The 17703-nt window shown below is 40.5% G+C and overlaps 1 protein-coding gene across 1 annotated transcript; it reads left to right on the forward strand.

Moving 5' to 3' along the window:
• The first annotated feature begins 1491 nt into the window (after positions 1 to 1491).
• LOC147698683 (matrix metalloproteinase-18-like) lies at positions 1492 to 15910 on the forward strand. Its single transcript, XM_086933486.1, has 10 exons — positions 1492 to 1658; positions 4426 to 4667; positions 4765 to 4913; positions 5025 to 5150; positions 9822 to 9983; positions 10193 to 10364; positions 10662 to 10795; positions 12461 to 12620; positions 14262 to 14365; positions 15552 to 15910. The coding sequence occupies exons 1-10, from the start codon at positions 1554 to 1556 to the stop codon at positions 15650 to 15652; spliced, it is 1455 nt and encodes a 484-aa protein (XP_086789612.1). The 5' UTR covers positions 1492 to 1553; the 3' UTR covers positions 15653 to 15910.
• Positions 15911 to 17703: the final 1793 nt, after the last annotated feature.

Genomic DNA, 17703 nt, shown 5'->3' on the forward strand with positions numbered 1-17703 from the left:
GCAGCGCATGTGCTAAGTCGCTAGGTGAGACCTAAAAGAAGTTAAATGGCCGTGTTTTCGCTTGATTTCTTCATGCAGGTTTCTCACAGTAGGAAAGTTTGGAATGTGTCTTGGGAAGAATTACAGACACCTCTGGATTTCAAGGAATACTCCCAAAATTGATGTGACTTCCCCAAAAGTTGGAAATCTATTCCAAGAGTAGAAGAAAACCTATAGCTGTAGACTTCTGATGCTTCAAAGCTGGGCTTTGTGAACCCGGACATGAGAGAAGATTCACTTTTTAACATTCACTGCATACAGCTTTGTTTATTTATTTATTTATTTATGGTATTTATAAAGCGCTCTGCAACCCTACAGGCATCCTGGCGCTGTGAAAGTATAACTGGAACGATGTGCATCATGGGTGGGATGGATGGTCATTTGATTCTGGGGCAGTTAGACTTTAGGGAAGAGCCATGTTTTTACCTTTTTTCGAAATGCCATCAGTTCGTCTGTTTTCCTGATAGAAATAGGGAGGCTATTCCAGAGATGGGTTGCAGCTATACTAAAGGCTCTGCCACCATGAGTGGCTTTCCTGATCCTGGGTATACTGATGAGGTGAGTGGAGGAGGATCGGAGGGTCCGAGTGGGTTCATACCATTTGAATTTATTTTGTAGTGGTATGGGGTCCATCCCATGCACTGCCTTAAAGACAGTGCATAGGGATTTAAAGAGGATCCTCTGATGTAAGGGCAGCCAGTGTAGTTCAGCCAGTGCAAGAGTGGTGGAGGATCTTCGTCCTCGGGAAAGTGCCATTTTGGCTGCTAAACAACTTCTAATAACTAGGTAGAATATTCTCCGCCGCGTACATGTGATAGATCATCATCCCGGCAAGGATAATGAGTGATGTTGGTGCCCTAATGAAATGAACACCCAACCATACTATTTAATATATATATATATATATATATATATATATATATATATATATATATATATATATATATATATATATATATATATATATATATATATATATATATATATATATATGTATATATAATTTTTTTTTAATGAAAATATAAATAAAACTAAAGGCTTGAGTAGGGACATTCCTTGGACAACAGGACAGTGGCCTTCCTTCAGAATTCTAGCCAAAAGTTTTCTTTTTAATTGATATAGCAGTCATAATGTTAAAGCCATTCCACATATTCATTATTGCTGGTACAGAAATATGACAAATAACGCGTTCCAAATTGCGATTTGCAAAAGACTATTTTTTTTAACAAAATTCATAGTTTAAAAAAAAGTTTCCTTTACTTTTTTAAACCTCTTCCTGGCTACAAGTAATTCTACAGGATGGATTGCTACATTGAGGGATTTACCAAACAGACAGATGACGCAACACTCTGGATGTGTTTTGACTTGCATCTGGTGGAAGTTGTAAAGAGTGACTCATGCAGGTGACCGGGGCCGCTCACAGGACTGTATAAAAGGGGGCAGCGAGATGGAGAGGCAGAGAACCCGAAGAGAGACCTTTCACTGAGCAGAGGGAGGGCCAGGAGAAGAGAAGAATGAAGTCCCTGTCGCTGCTGCTGCTCCTGTGTGTCCTGCACACGTATGCCTTCCCTGCAGCGCCTGTAACCGAAGACCCGGATGAAAGTCAACAGCTGGCAGAGGTGAGTCCTGGGACAGACTTCAGTCCATGAACTGAGTCCAGCAGAATCCCAGTCGGCATAAAGGAAGAGTTAAAATCCCATAATAGTATGTTTTGGTTCTGCGGTAAATCTTGTAGGATAGTTTATTTTCAACGTATCCACTCTTGAAAACAACATTTTGCAAGAAATGCTAAATTCTGTTCTGCATGTTGCATGTAATAACATTTTTTGGTTGAAGCTTTAATCCCTTAGTGTTGGAGGTTTGTCAGTTAATAAAATATGGATGAATATATATTTTAATGTACCAACCTTAAATGTGAAGTAAACGTTGATTTGTCGCCTTTTTAGGGGATAGACGCTATTTAAAGTACAGTATAATAATGTTCTACTATTAACAAAGAGCTTAAACATTCTGTGGAAACGCGAAAATTACAACTAAATGCAAAACCGTTTGTTTTGCTGCAGGTTTGTAATTGCTCTCCGTTCCCGATTAGCAAGAAATGAAGTGGCATGAGAAGTTAAAGAGAACTAGGAAATATGGCCCAGGGGAATATAAAAATGTCATAGCAGTAAACTGAGTGGCGGCTCCCCTCGTATTACAAGGAAGAGCAGAACATGTTGGAAGGCAGCAGGCATTACTTCATTACGGAAGGCAGAAAACATTTTCAGGCATTAATCATACATACCAAATATATATATATATTTTTTTAAATCCTATGTTTACAGCACATCATGTGCTGAGATGAAGCAGATGTTTTGTACCGTCGAATGGTAGCCTGGAGTCACCAAAGGCTCAAGGGCAAAGAGCAGGCTACCAAAAACTTCATCAGACATTTGCTAAAGGCTAGTAAATTATGGCAACCCAGGTTGTCACTAGAGAGGACACCCTGTCCACTGGTGACTTGATACATACAGGCCACTCTCCTCTACGCTGAAAGCTCCTGGGGGGAATCTGTTTAGGTCACTGGACTGTAGAACCCAAGCAGGAATATACCATTAGATTTCAATAGAGTCACAGGACTGAAGAACTGAGCAGGCACATGCCATAAGAATTGAATGAGAGTCAGAAGCACACATTACCCAGGAGGAATATATCAGTGACTTTATTGAAGGTCACTTAACTTCAGATTCCAGCAGGAATACACTGTTGCACTTTAGCTGAGATGTAACCTGGGGTGGTCTTGCTATTTGGGACAAGCAGAAACATCCTAGTAGGCTTGGGAACAATTGAGTGGTTTTAGGACTAGGAGAGTTGAGGCTTTTCCTGACCCATTTATCCCTGAAAACAGTTCTGAGAGAGCCCCAGGAGGGTTTGTTGGAGGCATCTATATGGTTTACTGCTGCAGATACATGATGCGCTTTGGTACTGTACTAGAGCTTGAAGCATTGCAACATCCCCATGTGTTTATTAATCAGAATTACCTCTAAGGCTGGTGGCATTTCAAAATTTTTATTTGGAAAATTGTTCTGTAAAATGTATCATTGGTTGCCAGTGCCACACTACCCCCGAAATGGTCACTAGCCTCGGTCACTGCATGCTAGGCTCGGTCACTGCAGTCGTTGTAGTAATAGGCAATTATTTGTGTGTTTTCCACTGCTGAATCTAGGGGGCAGATGTATCAAGATTCCATTTTGCGATTTCTAAATAGCGATTTTTAAGGAATCGCTATTTAGAAATCGCAAAATGGAGTGTATGTAGAAAATCGCTATTTTTTAGCGATTTCTTAATCTTCCTTATTTACGAATTCGCATTTTGCGAATTCGCAGTTAAGGAATAATTTCCCATGCATTCCTATAGGCCAGAAGGCCCATAGGAATGATTGCGAAAATATTCTCAATTTGCGAGTCGCAATTTGCTAATCGCAAATTGAGAATAATTTCAAGGGTGCAGGGGTGTCTCAAAGACACCCTGCTGCACCCCTGAAATCTACATGTGTGTGCGTATGGTGCACATACATGCACTATGGGAATGCATTTGCGTCACATGCCACCTTCACAAATGGCAAATAGGGGATTTTTAAAAGAATTTGCAAATTACCACCAACTACAAGTTGGTGGTAATTTGCGATTTCTTAACCCAAATTCGCAATTTCGAAAACCGGCATACATCGCATTTAAGAAATCGCAAAATTTGCGATTCCTTAAATGCTTAAGCAAAAAAAGGAATCGCAAATGTTTGCGATTCCTTACTTTGCGATTTTTTGATACATGTCAAAAAATGCTAATAAGTCTTTTGCGATTCATTGATACATCTGCCCCTAGCTTCCTAGTCCAACCTTGGTGGTAACATCTTGAACATCGCTCTTTTTTCTGCGACCACTGTTCAGATACTGGTCTGCTTCTGTCGGTACTTTGCTGAAAGACCTACAGTGACTTTCTAAGTTGGAAGGAGACCCTTGCCTCAGGCAGGCAGTGTTCTGTGGTGATGATTTGCAGAAGTCAATATGGCTGCCTAGTCTGATGATGCACTGCGCACAAGTACCGTAATCTGAGTATTTAAGCTCAAGTCGGTATCCCAGATAAGACCAAGGTTCTATTTTGTGACATACAATCCCAGCCCACTGTCTCGCAAACATTTGTTCCACGAACCTTAGGCCCTCTGACACTGAAGACATGCTCCAATGAAAGACTAGAGAGGCATCTTCTATGTAACAGTAGAAACAAAGTCATTCATCTTCAAAGAGTTCCATGATATGTCGCATTTAGATGTAAAGAAACATGTGAGACTGACATTCCTTTGTGTTTTTTGCAAACTAATCTACTAACTTGTTATTTGTATTGATTTCAGGAATATTTAAAGAAATTCTACAACCTCAATGAAGATGGAACACCTATTACGCGAAAAAAGCATAACCCGTTCTCTGAAAAACTTCAAGAAATGCAGGCGTTTTTTGGGCTGGAGGTTACTGGGAAGTTGGATTCCAACACACTGGAAGTGATGCAAAAGCCCCGCTGTGGAGTTGCTGATGCGGCCGAATACAGCCATTTTGGTGGCCGCCCTACCTGGAGAACAACATCTTTGACATACAGGTAACATGACAGAAAACATGTTTTAGATGACAGTATATACTATTGTTCCTAATGCACACAGGCATTACTAATATTGCTGTTTCATATTGTTTTAAAGAATTTTGAACTACACCCCTGACATGGCTGAGGCTGATGTAGATAGAGCGATCAGGAGGGCCTTCCAAGTCTGGAGTGATGTGACCCCACTGACCTTCAGCCGGATCTATGAGGGTACGGCTGATATCCAGATCTCTTTTGGAGCAGGAGGTAAGGATGAATCAATGTGCTGCAGTCAACCTTGGGAGATCTCCCTTGTTCCTCATTTTCCTTAGCTTTCTATTCCTGCAGAGTTTGCTAATTTGCCATTTACTCTTCTAGTGCATGGTGATTTCTACCCATTTGATGGACCTCATGGAACTCTGGCCCACGCCTTTGCACCTGGAAATTCAATTGGTGGCGATGCGCACTTTGATGAAGACGAAACATGGACCGCAGGGTCAGCCGGTAGGTGTTCACATACATGATACCGCTCTCTGAATCTCATTCAAGTGTGATGGTTATGTGAGGGTCGTCATGAGTAACAAAACAGAAAGAGAAAATGAACCCATGATGAATAGGTCAATTTTAATCAATGCCCCTAGAGGAAATGATAAAGTGCTTTGCCAATTACAAAAGAATTGACTTTGCTACCCACGTGCAGTTCACAGAGAAATGAAAGACTCATATCTTTAAACGATACTAACTCACTCCACATTATAGATCCCTATCCATACCCTGCCTCGCTTGTCATGATCATAAACCATTAACTCGTGATGTAATCCGGTGTTCCATGCTGCCTTGAACTCCATCGAGGTCAAATACATAGTCATACATTCCTCATAGTGCCATCTGTGTTTTTACATTTACATTCTCTTTTGCATATTTGTTATTGCACTGCTTTCATGGAAATATTTTCTATAATATTAAAGCAATTTAATAATATAAAGCAATTTAATCAAAGGAACATAAACTCTACCCTAAAAAAAGCATTTACAAAACAAAACATTTTACTACTAATTAGATAAGGAATCGGTTGTGAATAAGACTGCATTCCACATAAAAAGTGCTTTCTAGGACTTCCGCCCTTTGTAATACTGAGGGAGCTAAACTAAGGTATGTGAACCTGATATGGACTCACTATGACTGGTAGGTGTGGGCGGTGTCTGAAGAAGCGATTAGTGGATTAGAGTTTTGAACAAATATTGATACTTTGGTTTACTTTTTAACTTTTTAATACATAAAACATTTTATGTCTGAATGCTCCTACATAAGAGTACGGTCTATGTAGTTATCTGTAGAAAGAGATTTATTCAGCAAGCTTTATTTCTTTATTTCAAAAACTTATAACATCTTAAAGGTTAAAATGTCTCGATTAAACTTACTTGACCATAGAATATTTTATTTAAAACAGTAGTCACTGCTGACAGCGTCGGATCCCACATCCCCATTCTCATGTTTTCAATGTCAAAGTAATAACGTTAGCTCACACAGTCTAATAATTTGCAGAAAACAACATATACGTTTTATGTAAAATTATTCTGCACTTTCTAAGGGAAAGAGACAAAAATTACTTCAGGTTCAAAAGAGTTCAATAAAGCCAAAACATTATACACAGAAATGCGTGCGGTCGGAGGCTTTACAGGCCTCATCGTCTGTTTAAATTCCGACCAGCTGATTCTGATTCAGCCGGTTGGAATTGAAACCAGCTGGTTTCCGACAGGATCATGGAGCCCGTCGGACAGTCAGATGCCGGCCCATAATTCCAAAAAGGCCGGCATTCATGCGGGTTTCCCGACATGGAAAGCCAGTCAGAGAGCGAGTATGGGGACCCTTAGCAGGTATGGGGACCCTTAGCAGGGCCCCATTGCCTCTGCAGCCCGTTTCGGGGTTGAGGTAGCACCATAGGTGCCCCCCTGTTAATCCCTGCACCCCGTGGCAGGCACCTTGTGGAATGTGGTGCCTGCCACGGGGTGAAGGATTAACACTACCTCTCATTTCCCTATGGGAGCATGTACTATGGCCATAACTCATGCTCCCATAGGGAAATGTCAGACTGCAACTGAACAGTGTTTGGTTGCATTCAAATCAGGCAGTCAGGGTTTGCCGACCATAGGTCGGTCTGTCCCGTTTCTGAGATGGTCCATCATTGGCCCCATAATCTAAAAAATTCACTTTTTGGGACTAAAGTTAATTATATACAAAAAAATTAAATCATATTGCTGGATTAGATTCTCACTATATCTTTCAGGTGTAAATGTTTTCAATTATTACTTTAAATTGTCAGTCAAAAATGAAATTATCCCTAAATTCCATACTAAGGTCCCTATAATTCAGTTATCTGTTTCCCTGTCAATTTTAGAATGTATACAAAATGCTAATTAATATGCCCACTAGTAAGGTAACGAAACAAGAATTGAGGTGTTCAGGAAGTGACCTCAATGTTCTTAGAGCTAGTCTGCATAGTACATTGACAGGTTCAGATAGTTCAGAGCCTGCCCATAAGCCCTGTTCACAATAGGGAGCACACACCATTACAAAAAAGCTGCTCTGTAGTAACTGTTAAACTGGTATCGTTTGGTCAAAACTATTGTAGAAGGAGAGGAACTAGGCTGTACTTTTGTTCATCTTCTTGAACCGTGAGCCTGACAGGCTCTAATGGTAATGTGACCATAGTAGGGTCAGTACAGTCTAGTTAGTATACCTTAGAAACATTGGTAGGCCTTCAAATATTCTGATAGGGTTTAGTAGTCCCTGGTAGCACTAGCTGTATAATATATCCTTTAGGCTCTGGTAGGCTCTGGTAATTCAGGTTATATTTGGCAGATCTCAGTGTGCCGATATAAACTCAGAAGGGCTCTGGTAGACCATAGTGACACTAGGTAAGGCCGCATAGATCCACAAAGCACCTGATGGTTACATACTACTTTTCTCACCGATTAGTTTTTCAGAACACAACTTCTTCTTAGCTTTGAATCATTTATTAGTTTAAAGTGCTTTTGGTTTATTGCTTCCCTAGCTATTGTTTCATTGCATTCTGAAATGAATAAATAATGAACAATTACCTATTAGGGAACTGTATATGACATGAGAGTATATTCATAATTAACAACAGAGGAGTGACTAAATGAATTGAAAAAAGGAGTTAAAGTGAAGTGAAACGTGGAAAAAAAGTAATTTTTTATATATTACCCTCACTCACCCAACTATTGGGTGACATGCTTCATCATTGGGTAGTTTTCACCAGACAGGTAAAAGACCTGTCTGGTGTGCTGCGACACCTGCAGTTGCAGTGGAGCTGGATTGAATAAAAACCAGTGAAAAAAGGTGAATGTGATAAAGTGAAAAAGGTGCGGACACTGATCCAAACCAGACTTTAATGAAGATCAGTGTGAGCATCTAAAAGTTAAAATGAGAAGGACAATGTGGACCTTAAATTTAAGTCGAATTGTCCAAATCAATAGGTCGACATGTTTCTGCTCTTGAAGGCCAAATCGGCCGAGCATTCATCAGGACCAAAAAACAAACTGGACACTGGGCGGTATGCACTCTCTAAGGCGCACCCTGACCTCAGCGTCGTCTTAAGATGTTACTTAACTCACGGTTATTAATACCGGTTAGACCTGGAATTCCCAGGTGATAGGGATCTGTGGAAAAAAGAAAGAGAGAAGAACACATATACACACTTCCATTAACGTCATGTGTAAACATCATCCCTTCTCCTATCAATAAAACCACATGCACTCCACTTTGCCAATCCCCCTATACAGAATATAACTCATTTATTGGGTATTTCTGAGCAGGCAGACGTATTCTGACCCCAGAGGGTTCAAATCAGAATAAATCAGTTTATTTGGAGGTATTTTAAGCCCATTAAGCTATCATTTACCCCCCCCAAAAAGAGTCCAGGAAACCTTAGACAAAGCGGCGTATTTATGTGCTAAATCGCCAAAACCAATTTCATTAGAAAATGAACAAACACGACTTGTTATAGCCCAGTGCAAAAGGATAACTATGCGGCAGTACACTCACTGTACTGAATGGAGTCGAAACACCCGACAATGTGGACACATTAGCGTTAGCAAAACAAAGGAAGAAGTATTTGTAATTACGTGAAACTACAATCCTCCTCACGTCATGGGCATAAGTGGTGGGGGTTACTTCACATCGGAGGGAACTGAAAGAAAACAGACATGCCGTCTCAAAATATGATCACCAACAGTGCCCTTACTAGGTGTATTAAGACAGGTAAAATCAATTGTCGGCGTTTATCTATAACGGCGGCATCCCGTACTTACCAGCGTTCCGATGGCTCCCCGCGTGTGACCTAAAGGGTTCACAACCACTGCCCGAATGTTAACCAATGCCGAAAGTTGAAATGGCAATATGCGATCGCTCCGGTCACATGGTGTTGGATGGCGAATCACCATGCTTCGCTCATAGTAGAGCACTTGTGGCCGGAGTTGGAGATTTAAAGGGACAGTCTTTATCTGGTTTCAAAAATAACTTTATCGAGTCCCTCAGTAGGCACAAGAACCCAGTCAAAGTGCACGCCGGAATGGTAAATCAGAGCGTGTGTTCTATGGGAAACAGAATTTAATAGAACCAACCAAAATTATTTTAGAAATTACGCGGAACCAGCTGTTATCATTTCGATTATGCCCCCATGGAAACACATTGTGCAACGATGTGATGCTCTTGGTATGTAAGCAGAGGGCTCTAAATGAAGTTTCAGCAGTATATTGTTATGCCCCCTATTCAGATCTCATTGACTCAAAAGGGCATTGCCACCAGCTGTGGACTTTTTCTTATTCTTTTTTCACTGGTTTTTATTCAATCCAGCTCCACTGCAACTGCAGGTGTCGCAGCACACCAGACAGGTCTTTTACCTGTCTGGTAAAAACTACCCAATGATGAAGCATGTCACCCAATAGTTGGGTGAGTGAGGGTAATATATAAAAAAATACTTTTTTTCCACGTTTCACTTCACTTTAACTCCTTTTTTCAATTCATTTAGTCACTCCTCTGTTGTTAGTTATATTTAGAATGGGGTATAGGAGTGTCCTTTGAGCCCTTACTCTCTTGTTGTTGTTATATATGAGAGTATATTCATCATATTTGTTTTGCTTTGTTCCACAGGATACAACTTGTTCCTGGTGGCTGCCCATGAATTTGGCCATTCATTAGGATTGTCTCATTCGGGTGACCGCAGTGCTCTGATGTATCCGACCTACTCCTATACTGATCCAGCCCAATTCCGACTCCCCCAGGATGATGTTGATGGCATTCAAGCCCTATATGGTAAGTTAACTTTACATGTTATGATATTTTCCTTCTTCAATGTAAAAAGATGTATTTGCAAGAAAGGGTCAATATGCTCTTTAAACTATTATGTTCTAGCAACTCATGTTTGAATGCGTGATTTATAAGAAGGTGTCTTTTATGTGCATGAGTTCATATTGCATATTATTTCACATTGATTTTGAAAGGCATTTTTTTCATTCCATTAGGGGCATCTCCACACCCAGTTCCAACAATACCAGAAGCTACCACACCAACTACCACCGTATCAACCACCACCCCAACTACCTCGTCTCCCATCAATCCATCCATCTGTGACCCAACTCTTGTTTTTGATGCCATCACCACGTTGCGTGGAGAAATCCTCTTTTTCAAGGACAGGTGAAGCAAAGAAAAACATTTCTAGTTTTGGCTTTATACATTATTGAGTAGGACTAAAGAAGCTAGTTCAGGTCCAAAAATAATTGTGGCTCACTCAAAAAACACAGACAACGACTGTTTCCTTCATAGTGACATCTTTAGCATGAAGATATTTGCAGGAATTTCTAGTATCACTTCTCTTAATGTATATAATTATTTTCTATAAAATGACATGCCCTTAATATTGTTGATTTGTTTTACAGAGAAGAGAATTTTAATATGTCAATTAACTGATATGCTTTTATTTTTCCAAAACAGCTCCTTTTGGCGCAAAATTCCAACCGTAACAGAGGTTTACAATTATCCAATCTCAACATTTTGGCCGTCTTTGCCATCTGGTATCCAGGCCGCCTATGAAAATCCAGAGACAGATCAGATTTTCCTCTTCAAAGGTATTTATATTCAGTAATCACTTTCACCATATTCCAGTTACCTTGGCGAATCTTGGTCTGTAAAGGACCCACTGGTTTTAATGGCTGAAGATCATCAATAATCTAAACTTTGCCTGATTCAAGATTGAAAAATGTCCCCATCATTGTTTATGATTGTACATGTGCCTCATGCATTAACCCATCGACTGCTCCTGGTGTAGTGAAGGTCACTTTCCAAACATCTTTCTCAATGACCCATAGTTTGCTCAGATCATGGGTGTTAATTGAAGGCCTTTGGATCCAAATGTGCTTACATTTTCAGAATAATCCAATGAGAAAAATGCCCAGGCGATCAACCTAAATGAAATACTTTAAGTAGCCATTGTTTTTCTCTGTTGAAAAATCTGTCGCAATGGCCTTCCTTCACCTAATTTGGACCTTTCAGGCCTAGGTCATCCAAAGACTTCTGGGCCATTGTTGGGTTGGCGTTGTTGTAGTGTTGTTGCGTATGATGAACCAATTATAGTGGATAATTCCAGCTTTATCAGAATATGATCATTTTGAGAATAGCATAATTGGTGAGAATTTATCTATGATGTGAAAGGAAGGGACACTCAACAATCCATTCCCCAGCATCATAAAAAGAAGGATTGATACCCTACATAACTTGAGAAGGGAAACAATGCAGAAGCCCCATAGCATTAACACTTTGTTGCCTGGTATGATCACCATTCATGTCCTACAAGTTAGGGTGCACGCTAGATGTTTACTCTCCACTGGGTGTATGACCCTTAGTGCATCAGTCTGCAATAGCTTTGACACACCTAGAACCCCCAGAATTTCATATGCTATGCTTCAATAAATCTGACCTTACCTTGAGCTGTTTGAGCTTTTAAATGGCCCCTGCCATTACCCAAAAACTTGGGCCTTGGTTAGACAACGGTAATTAGGTGCATTAACCCTCTGGGTTATTTTATCACCTTTGTTACCATCTCTCACCTGTGTTTCAGGTCTGACTGCGCACCCCACCCCTGGAAATATACCACAGGTCTCCACAGTCTTCGGGTGCGAACAGTGCACAGCATAATGAATGACATTACAAAAGGCCTGACCAATATCAAGCACCTTAAAGTGTTTTTTGTGACATGTTAGAGCAGTGCTTAATAACGAATTAATCAACTTGAGTGTGCGATATTCTGTCAAGTGATGTAATTTACATTTTAATATTAAACATTAACTAGGGGTCGAAAAAGGAACGTTTAATATGAAAGTCCACGGATTTACATTAAGTCTCTGTTCTATCGGTGGATAATCACTCTATATTTTATTCGCATAACATAAAAAAACACTTCTCATTTGCTTCTTGATCCGTACACTGTGCCAGGACATGCAGAGCCTTTAAAAATGCTCCTAGAAAGAAATGTTAAAAACTGTCGGTTCAATGTGATTGCCACCTGCATGTCAGTGGAATGTAATTTCAGTAAAACGTGTTGCATATATAGGAACAAGTGCACTAAGCAGTGGCTGAAAATGTAATATATCAACTGAAAGCAGACCGAGAACGGTTTAACCACCTACGACCATGTAGATGACTTTGTTTTCAAGGTTAATCGGGACGTCATAAAGAATGCTAATAATGAATTAGGTAAAGGCGTGCTAACATCCTTTATTGTTTTTTCCTTATAGCATCAAAATACTGGTCTCTTCAGGGATTTGACATTCTGCCCAATTACCCTAAAAGCATCTACAAACTTGGTTTCCCAAGGACCGTGAAGCACATCAACGCAGCCGTGTATCTTCAGAGCACACAGAAAACATACTTCTTTGTTGGAGAGCAGTACTGGAGGTAAGGATGTGTGATTGTGATGTTCTAATGACGTCATTCCGTACTTTCAGTAATTTTCAGAGGTGCCCCTGGTGATCATGATGAAAACTTACCAACTGCATTTATTTATATTTACGTGGAAATATTTAACATCACAACAAATATGTTGCAGTGTTAGCAAGGCAGGACCCAGCAAGACATCTGTTGGCGGCTTTATGAACCAAGAGGTGGATGGGAGAGAGTTTATGAGTTGGGGGTGGAACATAAACAACATTAATGTTGAGGAAGGTGCTACTAAGTGGGAGGATGAGCTGGGCATGTTTATGGCTCATCACATTGGGTCCACCAGGACAATGTAGGAAGGTCTTGAATTAGAATGTCCTGTACAAAGACAGTGGTACCAAGGTGGAGTTGCGAGGCAAAGCATCTTGCAGATGAAGGGAAGTAGTTGCTAATATTGTTCAGAATGTGGGTAAGTGCCAAGTCGTCAAATGCTTTGAAATGGGGTGTTGAATTTTTATAGCACCATGTTTATAGCACCTAATAAGGCAATTTGTTATTTTGGCTTGAATATTAGGGGCGAAGATGAACAAGAGAATAATATTTATGTGTTTTCAGTAAATAATCTAAATTTATGAAATACAATTTATCCAAGACTGATGGTTAGAGAGAGAAGAGGAAAGGACCAATACCGGAGCTATGGGGAACAATAAAAGGAAAGGGTGCGTTGGCCAGATGATGGTTCCCCCAAATTAACACACCCCAGGCCGATGCTCTACTCAAAGGAAACTGATTTGTGCTGGTTAAAATTTTATACCAACCTCACTTCATAAAGTATTAGTAAATTGGCTTACAGATGAACTAAGCCCCCTTGGGTGGGGTGGATGAGTAATGGGCTCCTTGCTCTTCTTAGGCATGGTCTTCTCCAGATGACCAACAGTTTTTCATATTTTAGCTCTAATTTACCATCCTAGTTCTACACCAGATTCCCTGATGACGTTCCATTGACAAAGGTGTAGTACCTGTCACCAGCACCGGTGATCTAAGGGCACTGGAGCGAACTTGTTGGAAACCCTAAAGGCATGTTCCAAGGTACTTGAGGGCACTCGGTCGTGTGCCATCTAGTTCAGCCGCACTTCAGAGGTTATCTAATATTGCGCACCACATTGAAGAGCAGAAGGCGCAGAAGCATTACTTTAGGGCAGTGCAGTAGTTCCACAATATGGCTCCTGCAGTTTACATCATTCATACATTTATCAGCTCTGAACTTGCTGGTGGAGAGAAAGCTCTGTGTTGCTTTTGAAATCTGCCCCCCAGAGTAAATAACAGTGAATATTTAATGAAAGTTCCAGCTGATGAATCATGGATCATAATTCTTAGTAGTATGGACTTAAATATAAAAAGGATGAATGACTGAATGACTGAATGAATGAATGAATGAAATGAGATTTATAAAGTGCAATGGCTACCCGGAGGCCTCGCAGCACTGCAAACGAATACAGGAGACAGAACAGTAAGAGGAATACAGATCTAGAACATATTATTGATGATGGTAATGATCATGACAGTAATAATGATAATAATAGTGTTAAACATAATGATGTGAATTGGTTTTTACCAAACTGAAGATCCTAATTCCTTGTAAACTATTTATTCCTACAGCTATGATGAAGCCAGAAAGACCATGGACAAAGACTCTCCCCGACGGATAGAAGATAACTTCCCAGGAATTGGCAAGAAAGTTCATGCCGTTTTCGAAGATAATGGTAAGGAGATCCCTTAGTGAAAGCAGTGGGCTGGTCGAAGTTGTGACTGAAATATCAGAAGTGTTATTATACCTTATAAATCAGCTATGTGAGGAAAGGGTAAAAAAGAAACTCCTCGGTTGGTTAAAACACACCCAAGAAAAGAAACATGTTTGATTGCTGACTCAATAATGTGTGCCCTGTAACAGAGTACTAAACCAGAAAAAATTAACACCTTTTGCCTTTCTTAACTCAAGTTATTCCCTCTTCCCTGCACTAAACCCCAAGTCATTATTACCATCCAAGCAGAGCACAGGCACAATCCACTGTTTCCAAACACATTGACTGATGTTTCTTTAAGCCTAACTCCCTTAATCTTCAAGGCAGGGTAAAGTAAGGCAGCCAGCTTATGGAGATAGACTCTGCCAGGAGTCAGTCATGTTCTCTCAGCTTTGAATGAAATCTGCAGTGCCAAAGAGTTGACCTCCTAACCAGAGTGTCCTATTCAACACCATGAGCAGTCCCTGCCATAAGCACACAGCACCAAAGTACTTCCGACATAGGAGGACACCCAACACTCATGCATTTTCTCTCCATCAGTACAATCAATGTCATCTTAAAGCACAACAGTTGTATATATGTTTACTACTCACCAAGCTGCAGTGACACAAACAGGACAAGAATTCAACTCTGGTCTTCACACACAACGTCAAACCACTACTCGCACAGGCATACATGACAGACACATGCTCTTCCATCCAAGCACTGCCACCAAGAAGCATGCCACCAGTCCACAAATGCCCTTGGGCGCTTGTGAGAGCCATGTTGCACAATTTAAATGCAACCAATACAATGCAAAACAATATGGTCTTGATATGGGTTCTGTTATGTCTACTTATTGAGCCAGTACCAAACATGCGATGACAGCCTCTCAATATAACGTATAATGAAACAGCAAGACCAAGAAACAATTTCTTGCCATAACAAAAGGGACCCTGCTGTTTTGCACTATTTACTAAAGTATTTATCAATGATCGCTTTAATTTTGATTGTTAAAATTTGTTAATATTGTCAATAGACGGGCAATTTAGAAAAGTTGAAGATAACCTCAGCAAAATAATGTTTCTTCTTGACCGACGGATATTACAGTAAATCATTTTCACAAACATTACACAATGCACTGATTGTCTTTCTTTTTTAATTGCAGGACTTTTGTATTTCTTCAGTGGCCATAAGCAGTTTGAGTTCAACATGAAGTCTAAGAAGGTCACCCGAACTCTGAAGAACACCAGCTGGTTAGGGTGCTAAGATATCTGCAGAAAAAGTTCACTAATGGAAGGAGAAGGCCTTTTAAAATGTGAAGAAAAAGACTGATGTAGGAGTACTTTCGAAGCAGTACTGGTTCAACTTTTACGAACGTTAGAATTCAATGCTGAAAATTAGGTTTATTTTTTAATGCAGGACTACATTCTTGAGTGTATGTTTCTAACGTAATTTATTATATTTATTAGTCATTTAACTTATTTATGTATTTGTTAAGAAACAATAAATTATTTTATGAGAACATATCTTTACTATATATGTTTGATGATATTTGTGATTTTAAACAACAGTATTATTCACTTTGCACAAATGATCAAAAATAATTACAAATCTCAAAAGTGGTTGAAAAAGTGAATGCTAATCTGTGAGTGTTCTGTGAGTTGTGTGTGACTTCTAGTTTGAGGATCTAAGAGTGCGTTCGGTAGTTTGTGATTACTATTCAATGACACGTGTGAGACTGCTGTTGTCAGTGTGAGACTGCTACTCTGTGAGGGCTGTATGAGTAGTGTGTGACTGCTATCACTGGCGCCCCTGCTTCCACAGGGCTTGCTTCGTTGTTGGAGAGGAGATGCAGGGTACAGACTTACATTCTGGAACCTGTCTGACTTGCAGTATCAGAAACGCTGAATTCTGAGACAATGATCACTTTTCAGCCCCATTCATACATTTATCCAAATACCAGGATTAAAAGACAAAGGCAGGTTACAAGACAGTGGCGGCTCGAATAGGGCGTGCTGTGGGGCAGTGAGGTGTGGCAGGGCAGGGTGGGGGGTAGTAAACTCAGACATACGATGGAACAGAGGAAAGTAATCCTCCGTTCCGTCGTATGTCCGAGTATATTAGTCCCACCCTTACCCTCCCCTGCCCCGCCCGCAGCACACCCTATGCAAACCGCCACTGTTAGAAGAGAGAAGCATTACCCATCTGAAAGGAAGGGAGTAGGACCTGTGCTTGGCATCCCCCTAACCCGGAACAGTGACCTCATAATCTCTCCTCACTTGCTTTGCTGAGAGAAGGCCCCTCTTCAAACTGCACAGTCTAGCCCTGCAGGCCAAAGAGAGAATAAAATCAAACCTGCTAATATACACAAGGTACTTTTGTAGTAACGCGCCTTCTGTAAAAGTGCACTGCCATGCAAACATGAGGGCTCACAGGCCTCCTATGATACTGTGTCCTCAGGCCAGCTAAACTGAAGAACTGTGTGGGCCGTAAGAGGATCCCGGCACCTACTAGCTAGTGCTTCATGAGTTGACAGTGTCTCTCTGCTCAGTGTCAACCATGTCACAGCACCCTCTCTGAATACAAAAGAGCACTAAGCATATGTTCAACTTGTAGGGTAGTCAAAGAAAAAACACTCCTGATGAGCACTGAGCACAGGCACAAATTGGCAGGTGGAAAAAGTGAAAAAATACACACAACAGGAAAGCAGCATTTAATGCCACAATTTTGGCATTCCTTAGTCAGGTTATTTCTCACCCAAATTAGACAAATCTTGTACATTTGCCACACATTGCTGTGATCATGGTGACATGGTGGCCTTTTTTTGATGATGTGATTCCCTTCCATTATTATAGTCTGGACAATGGATCTCATGAGCTTCAGGAGTTGGATTGGTCAGCTGCATGATTTAGCCCGCACAGTGACTGAGATGCTATCAAGGTAATAACAAGCATTTGCAATGCAATAGGTCTCGCATTTGCAAGAGTTAGAGCTATTAATGACAATATGACAATATGTTTTACTTATTTTTAGAAAGGGGGGGTCTCTAATTGGCAGAGGTATGCACCTTTGTCCAAGTTAAAACCCTTTCTTCGAGTCAGGGTAAGTGAGTTACGCACTTTAGTTAACCCCTGCTCACCCCCTTGGTAGCTTGGCAAGAGCTGACAGGCTTATCCCAAAGGAAATGTGTAAAGTATTTGTGCCCAAAGACATAGTAACACAGTGAAAACACCACAAATGGACACCACAATAGTTTAGAAAAATAAGGTATTGTTATCCAAACCAAACTAGACCAAAACAACAAAAATCCAAAATAC

Source organism: Lissotriton vulgaris, chromosome 8 (genome assembly GCF_964263255.1).
Source record: "Lissotriton vulgaris chromosome 8, aLisVul1.2, whole genome shotgun sequence".
Taxonomy (NCBI): Eukaryota; Metazoa; Chordata; class Amphibia; order Caudata; family Salamandridae; genus Lissotriton; species Lissotriton vulgaris.

What these genes read in the sequence shown, in the direction of transcription:
- LOC147698683 (XM_086933486.1), top strand. Translation starts at nt 1,554, where the DNA reads ATGAAGTCCCTGTCGCTGCTGCTGCTCCTGTGTGTCCTGCACACGTAT. An exon ending in ACAACATCTTTGACATACAG is followed by an intron (nt 4,668 to 4,764) that starts GTAACATGACAG and finishes ATTGTTTTAAAG; the next exon opens with AATTTTGAACTACACCCCTG. An exon ending in ATCCTCTTTTTCAAGGACAG is followed by an intron (nt 10,365 to 10,661) that starts GTGAAGCAAAGA and finishes TTTCCAAAACAG; the next exon opens with CTCCTTTTGGCGCAAAATTC.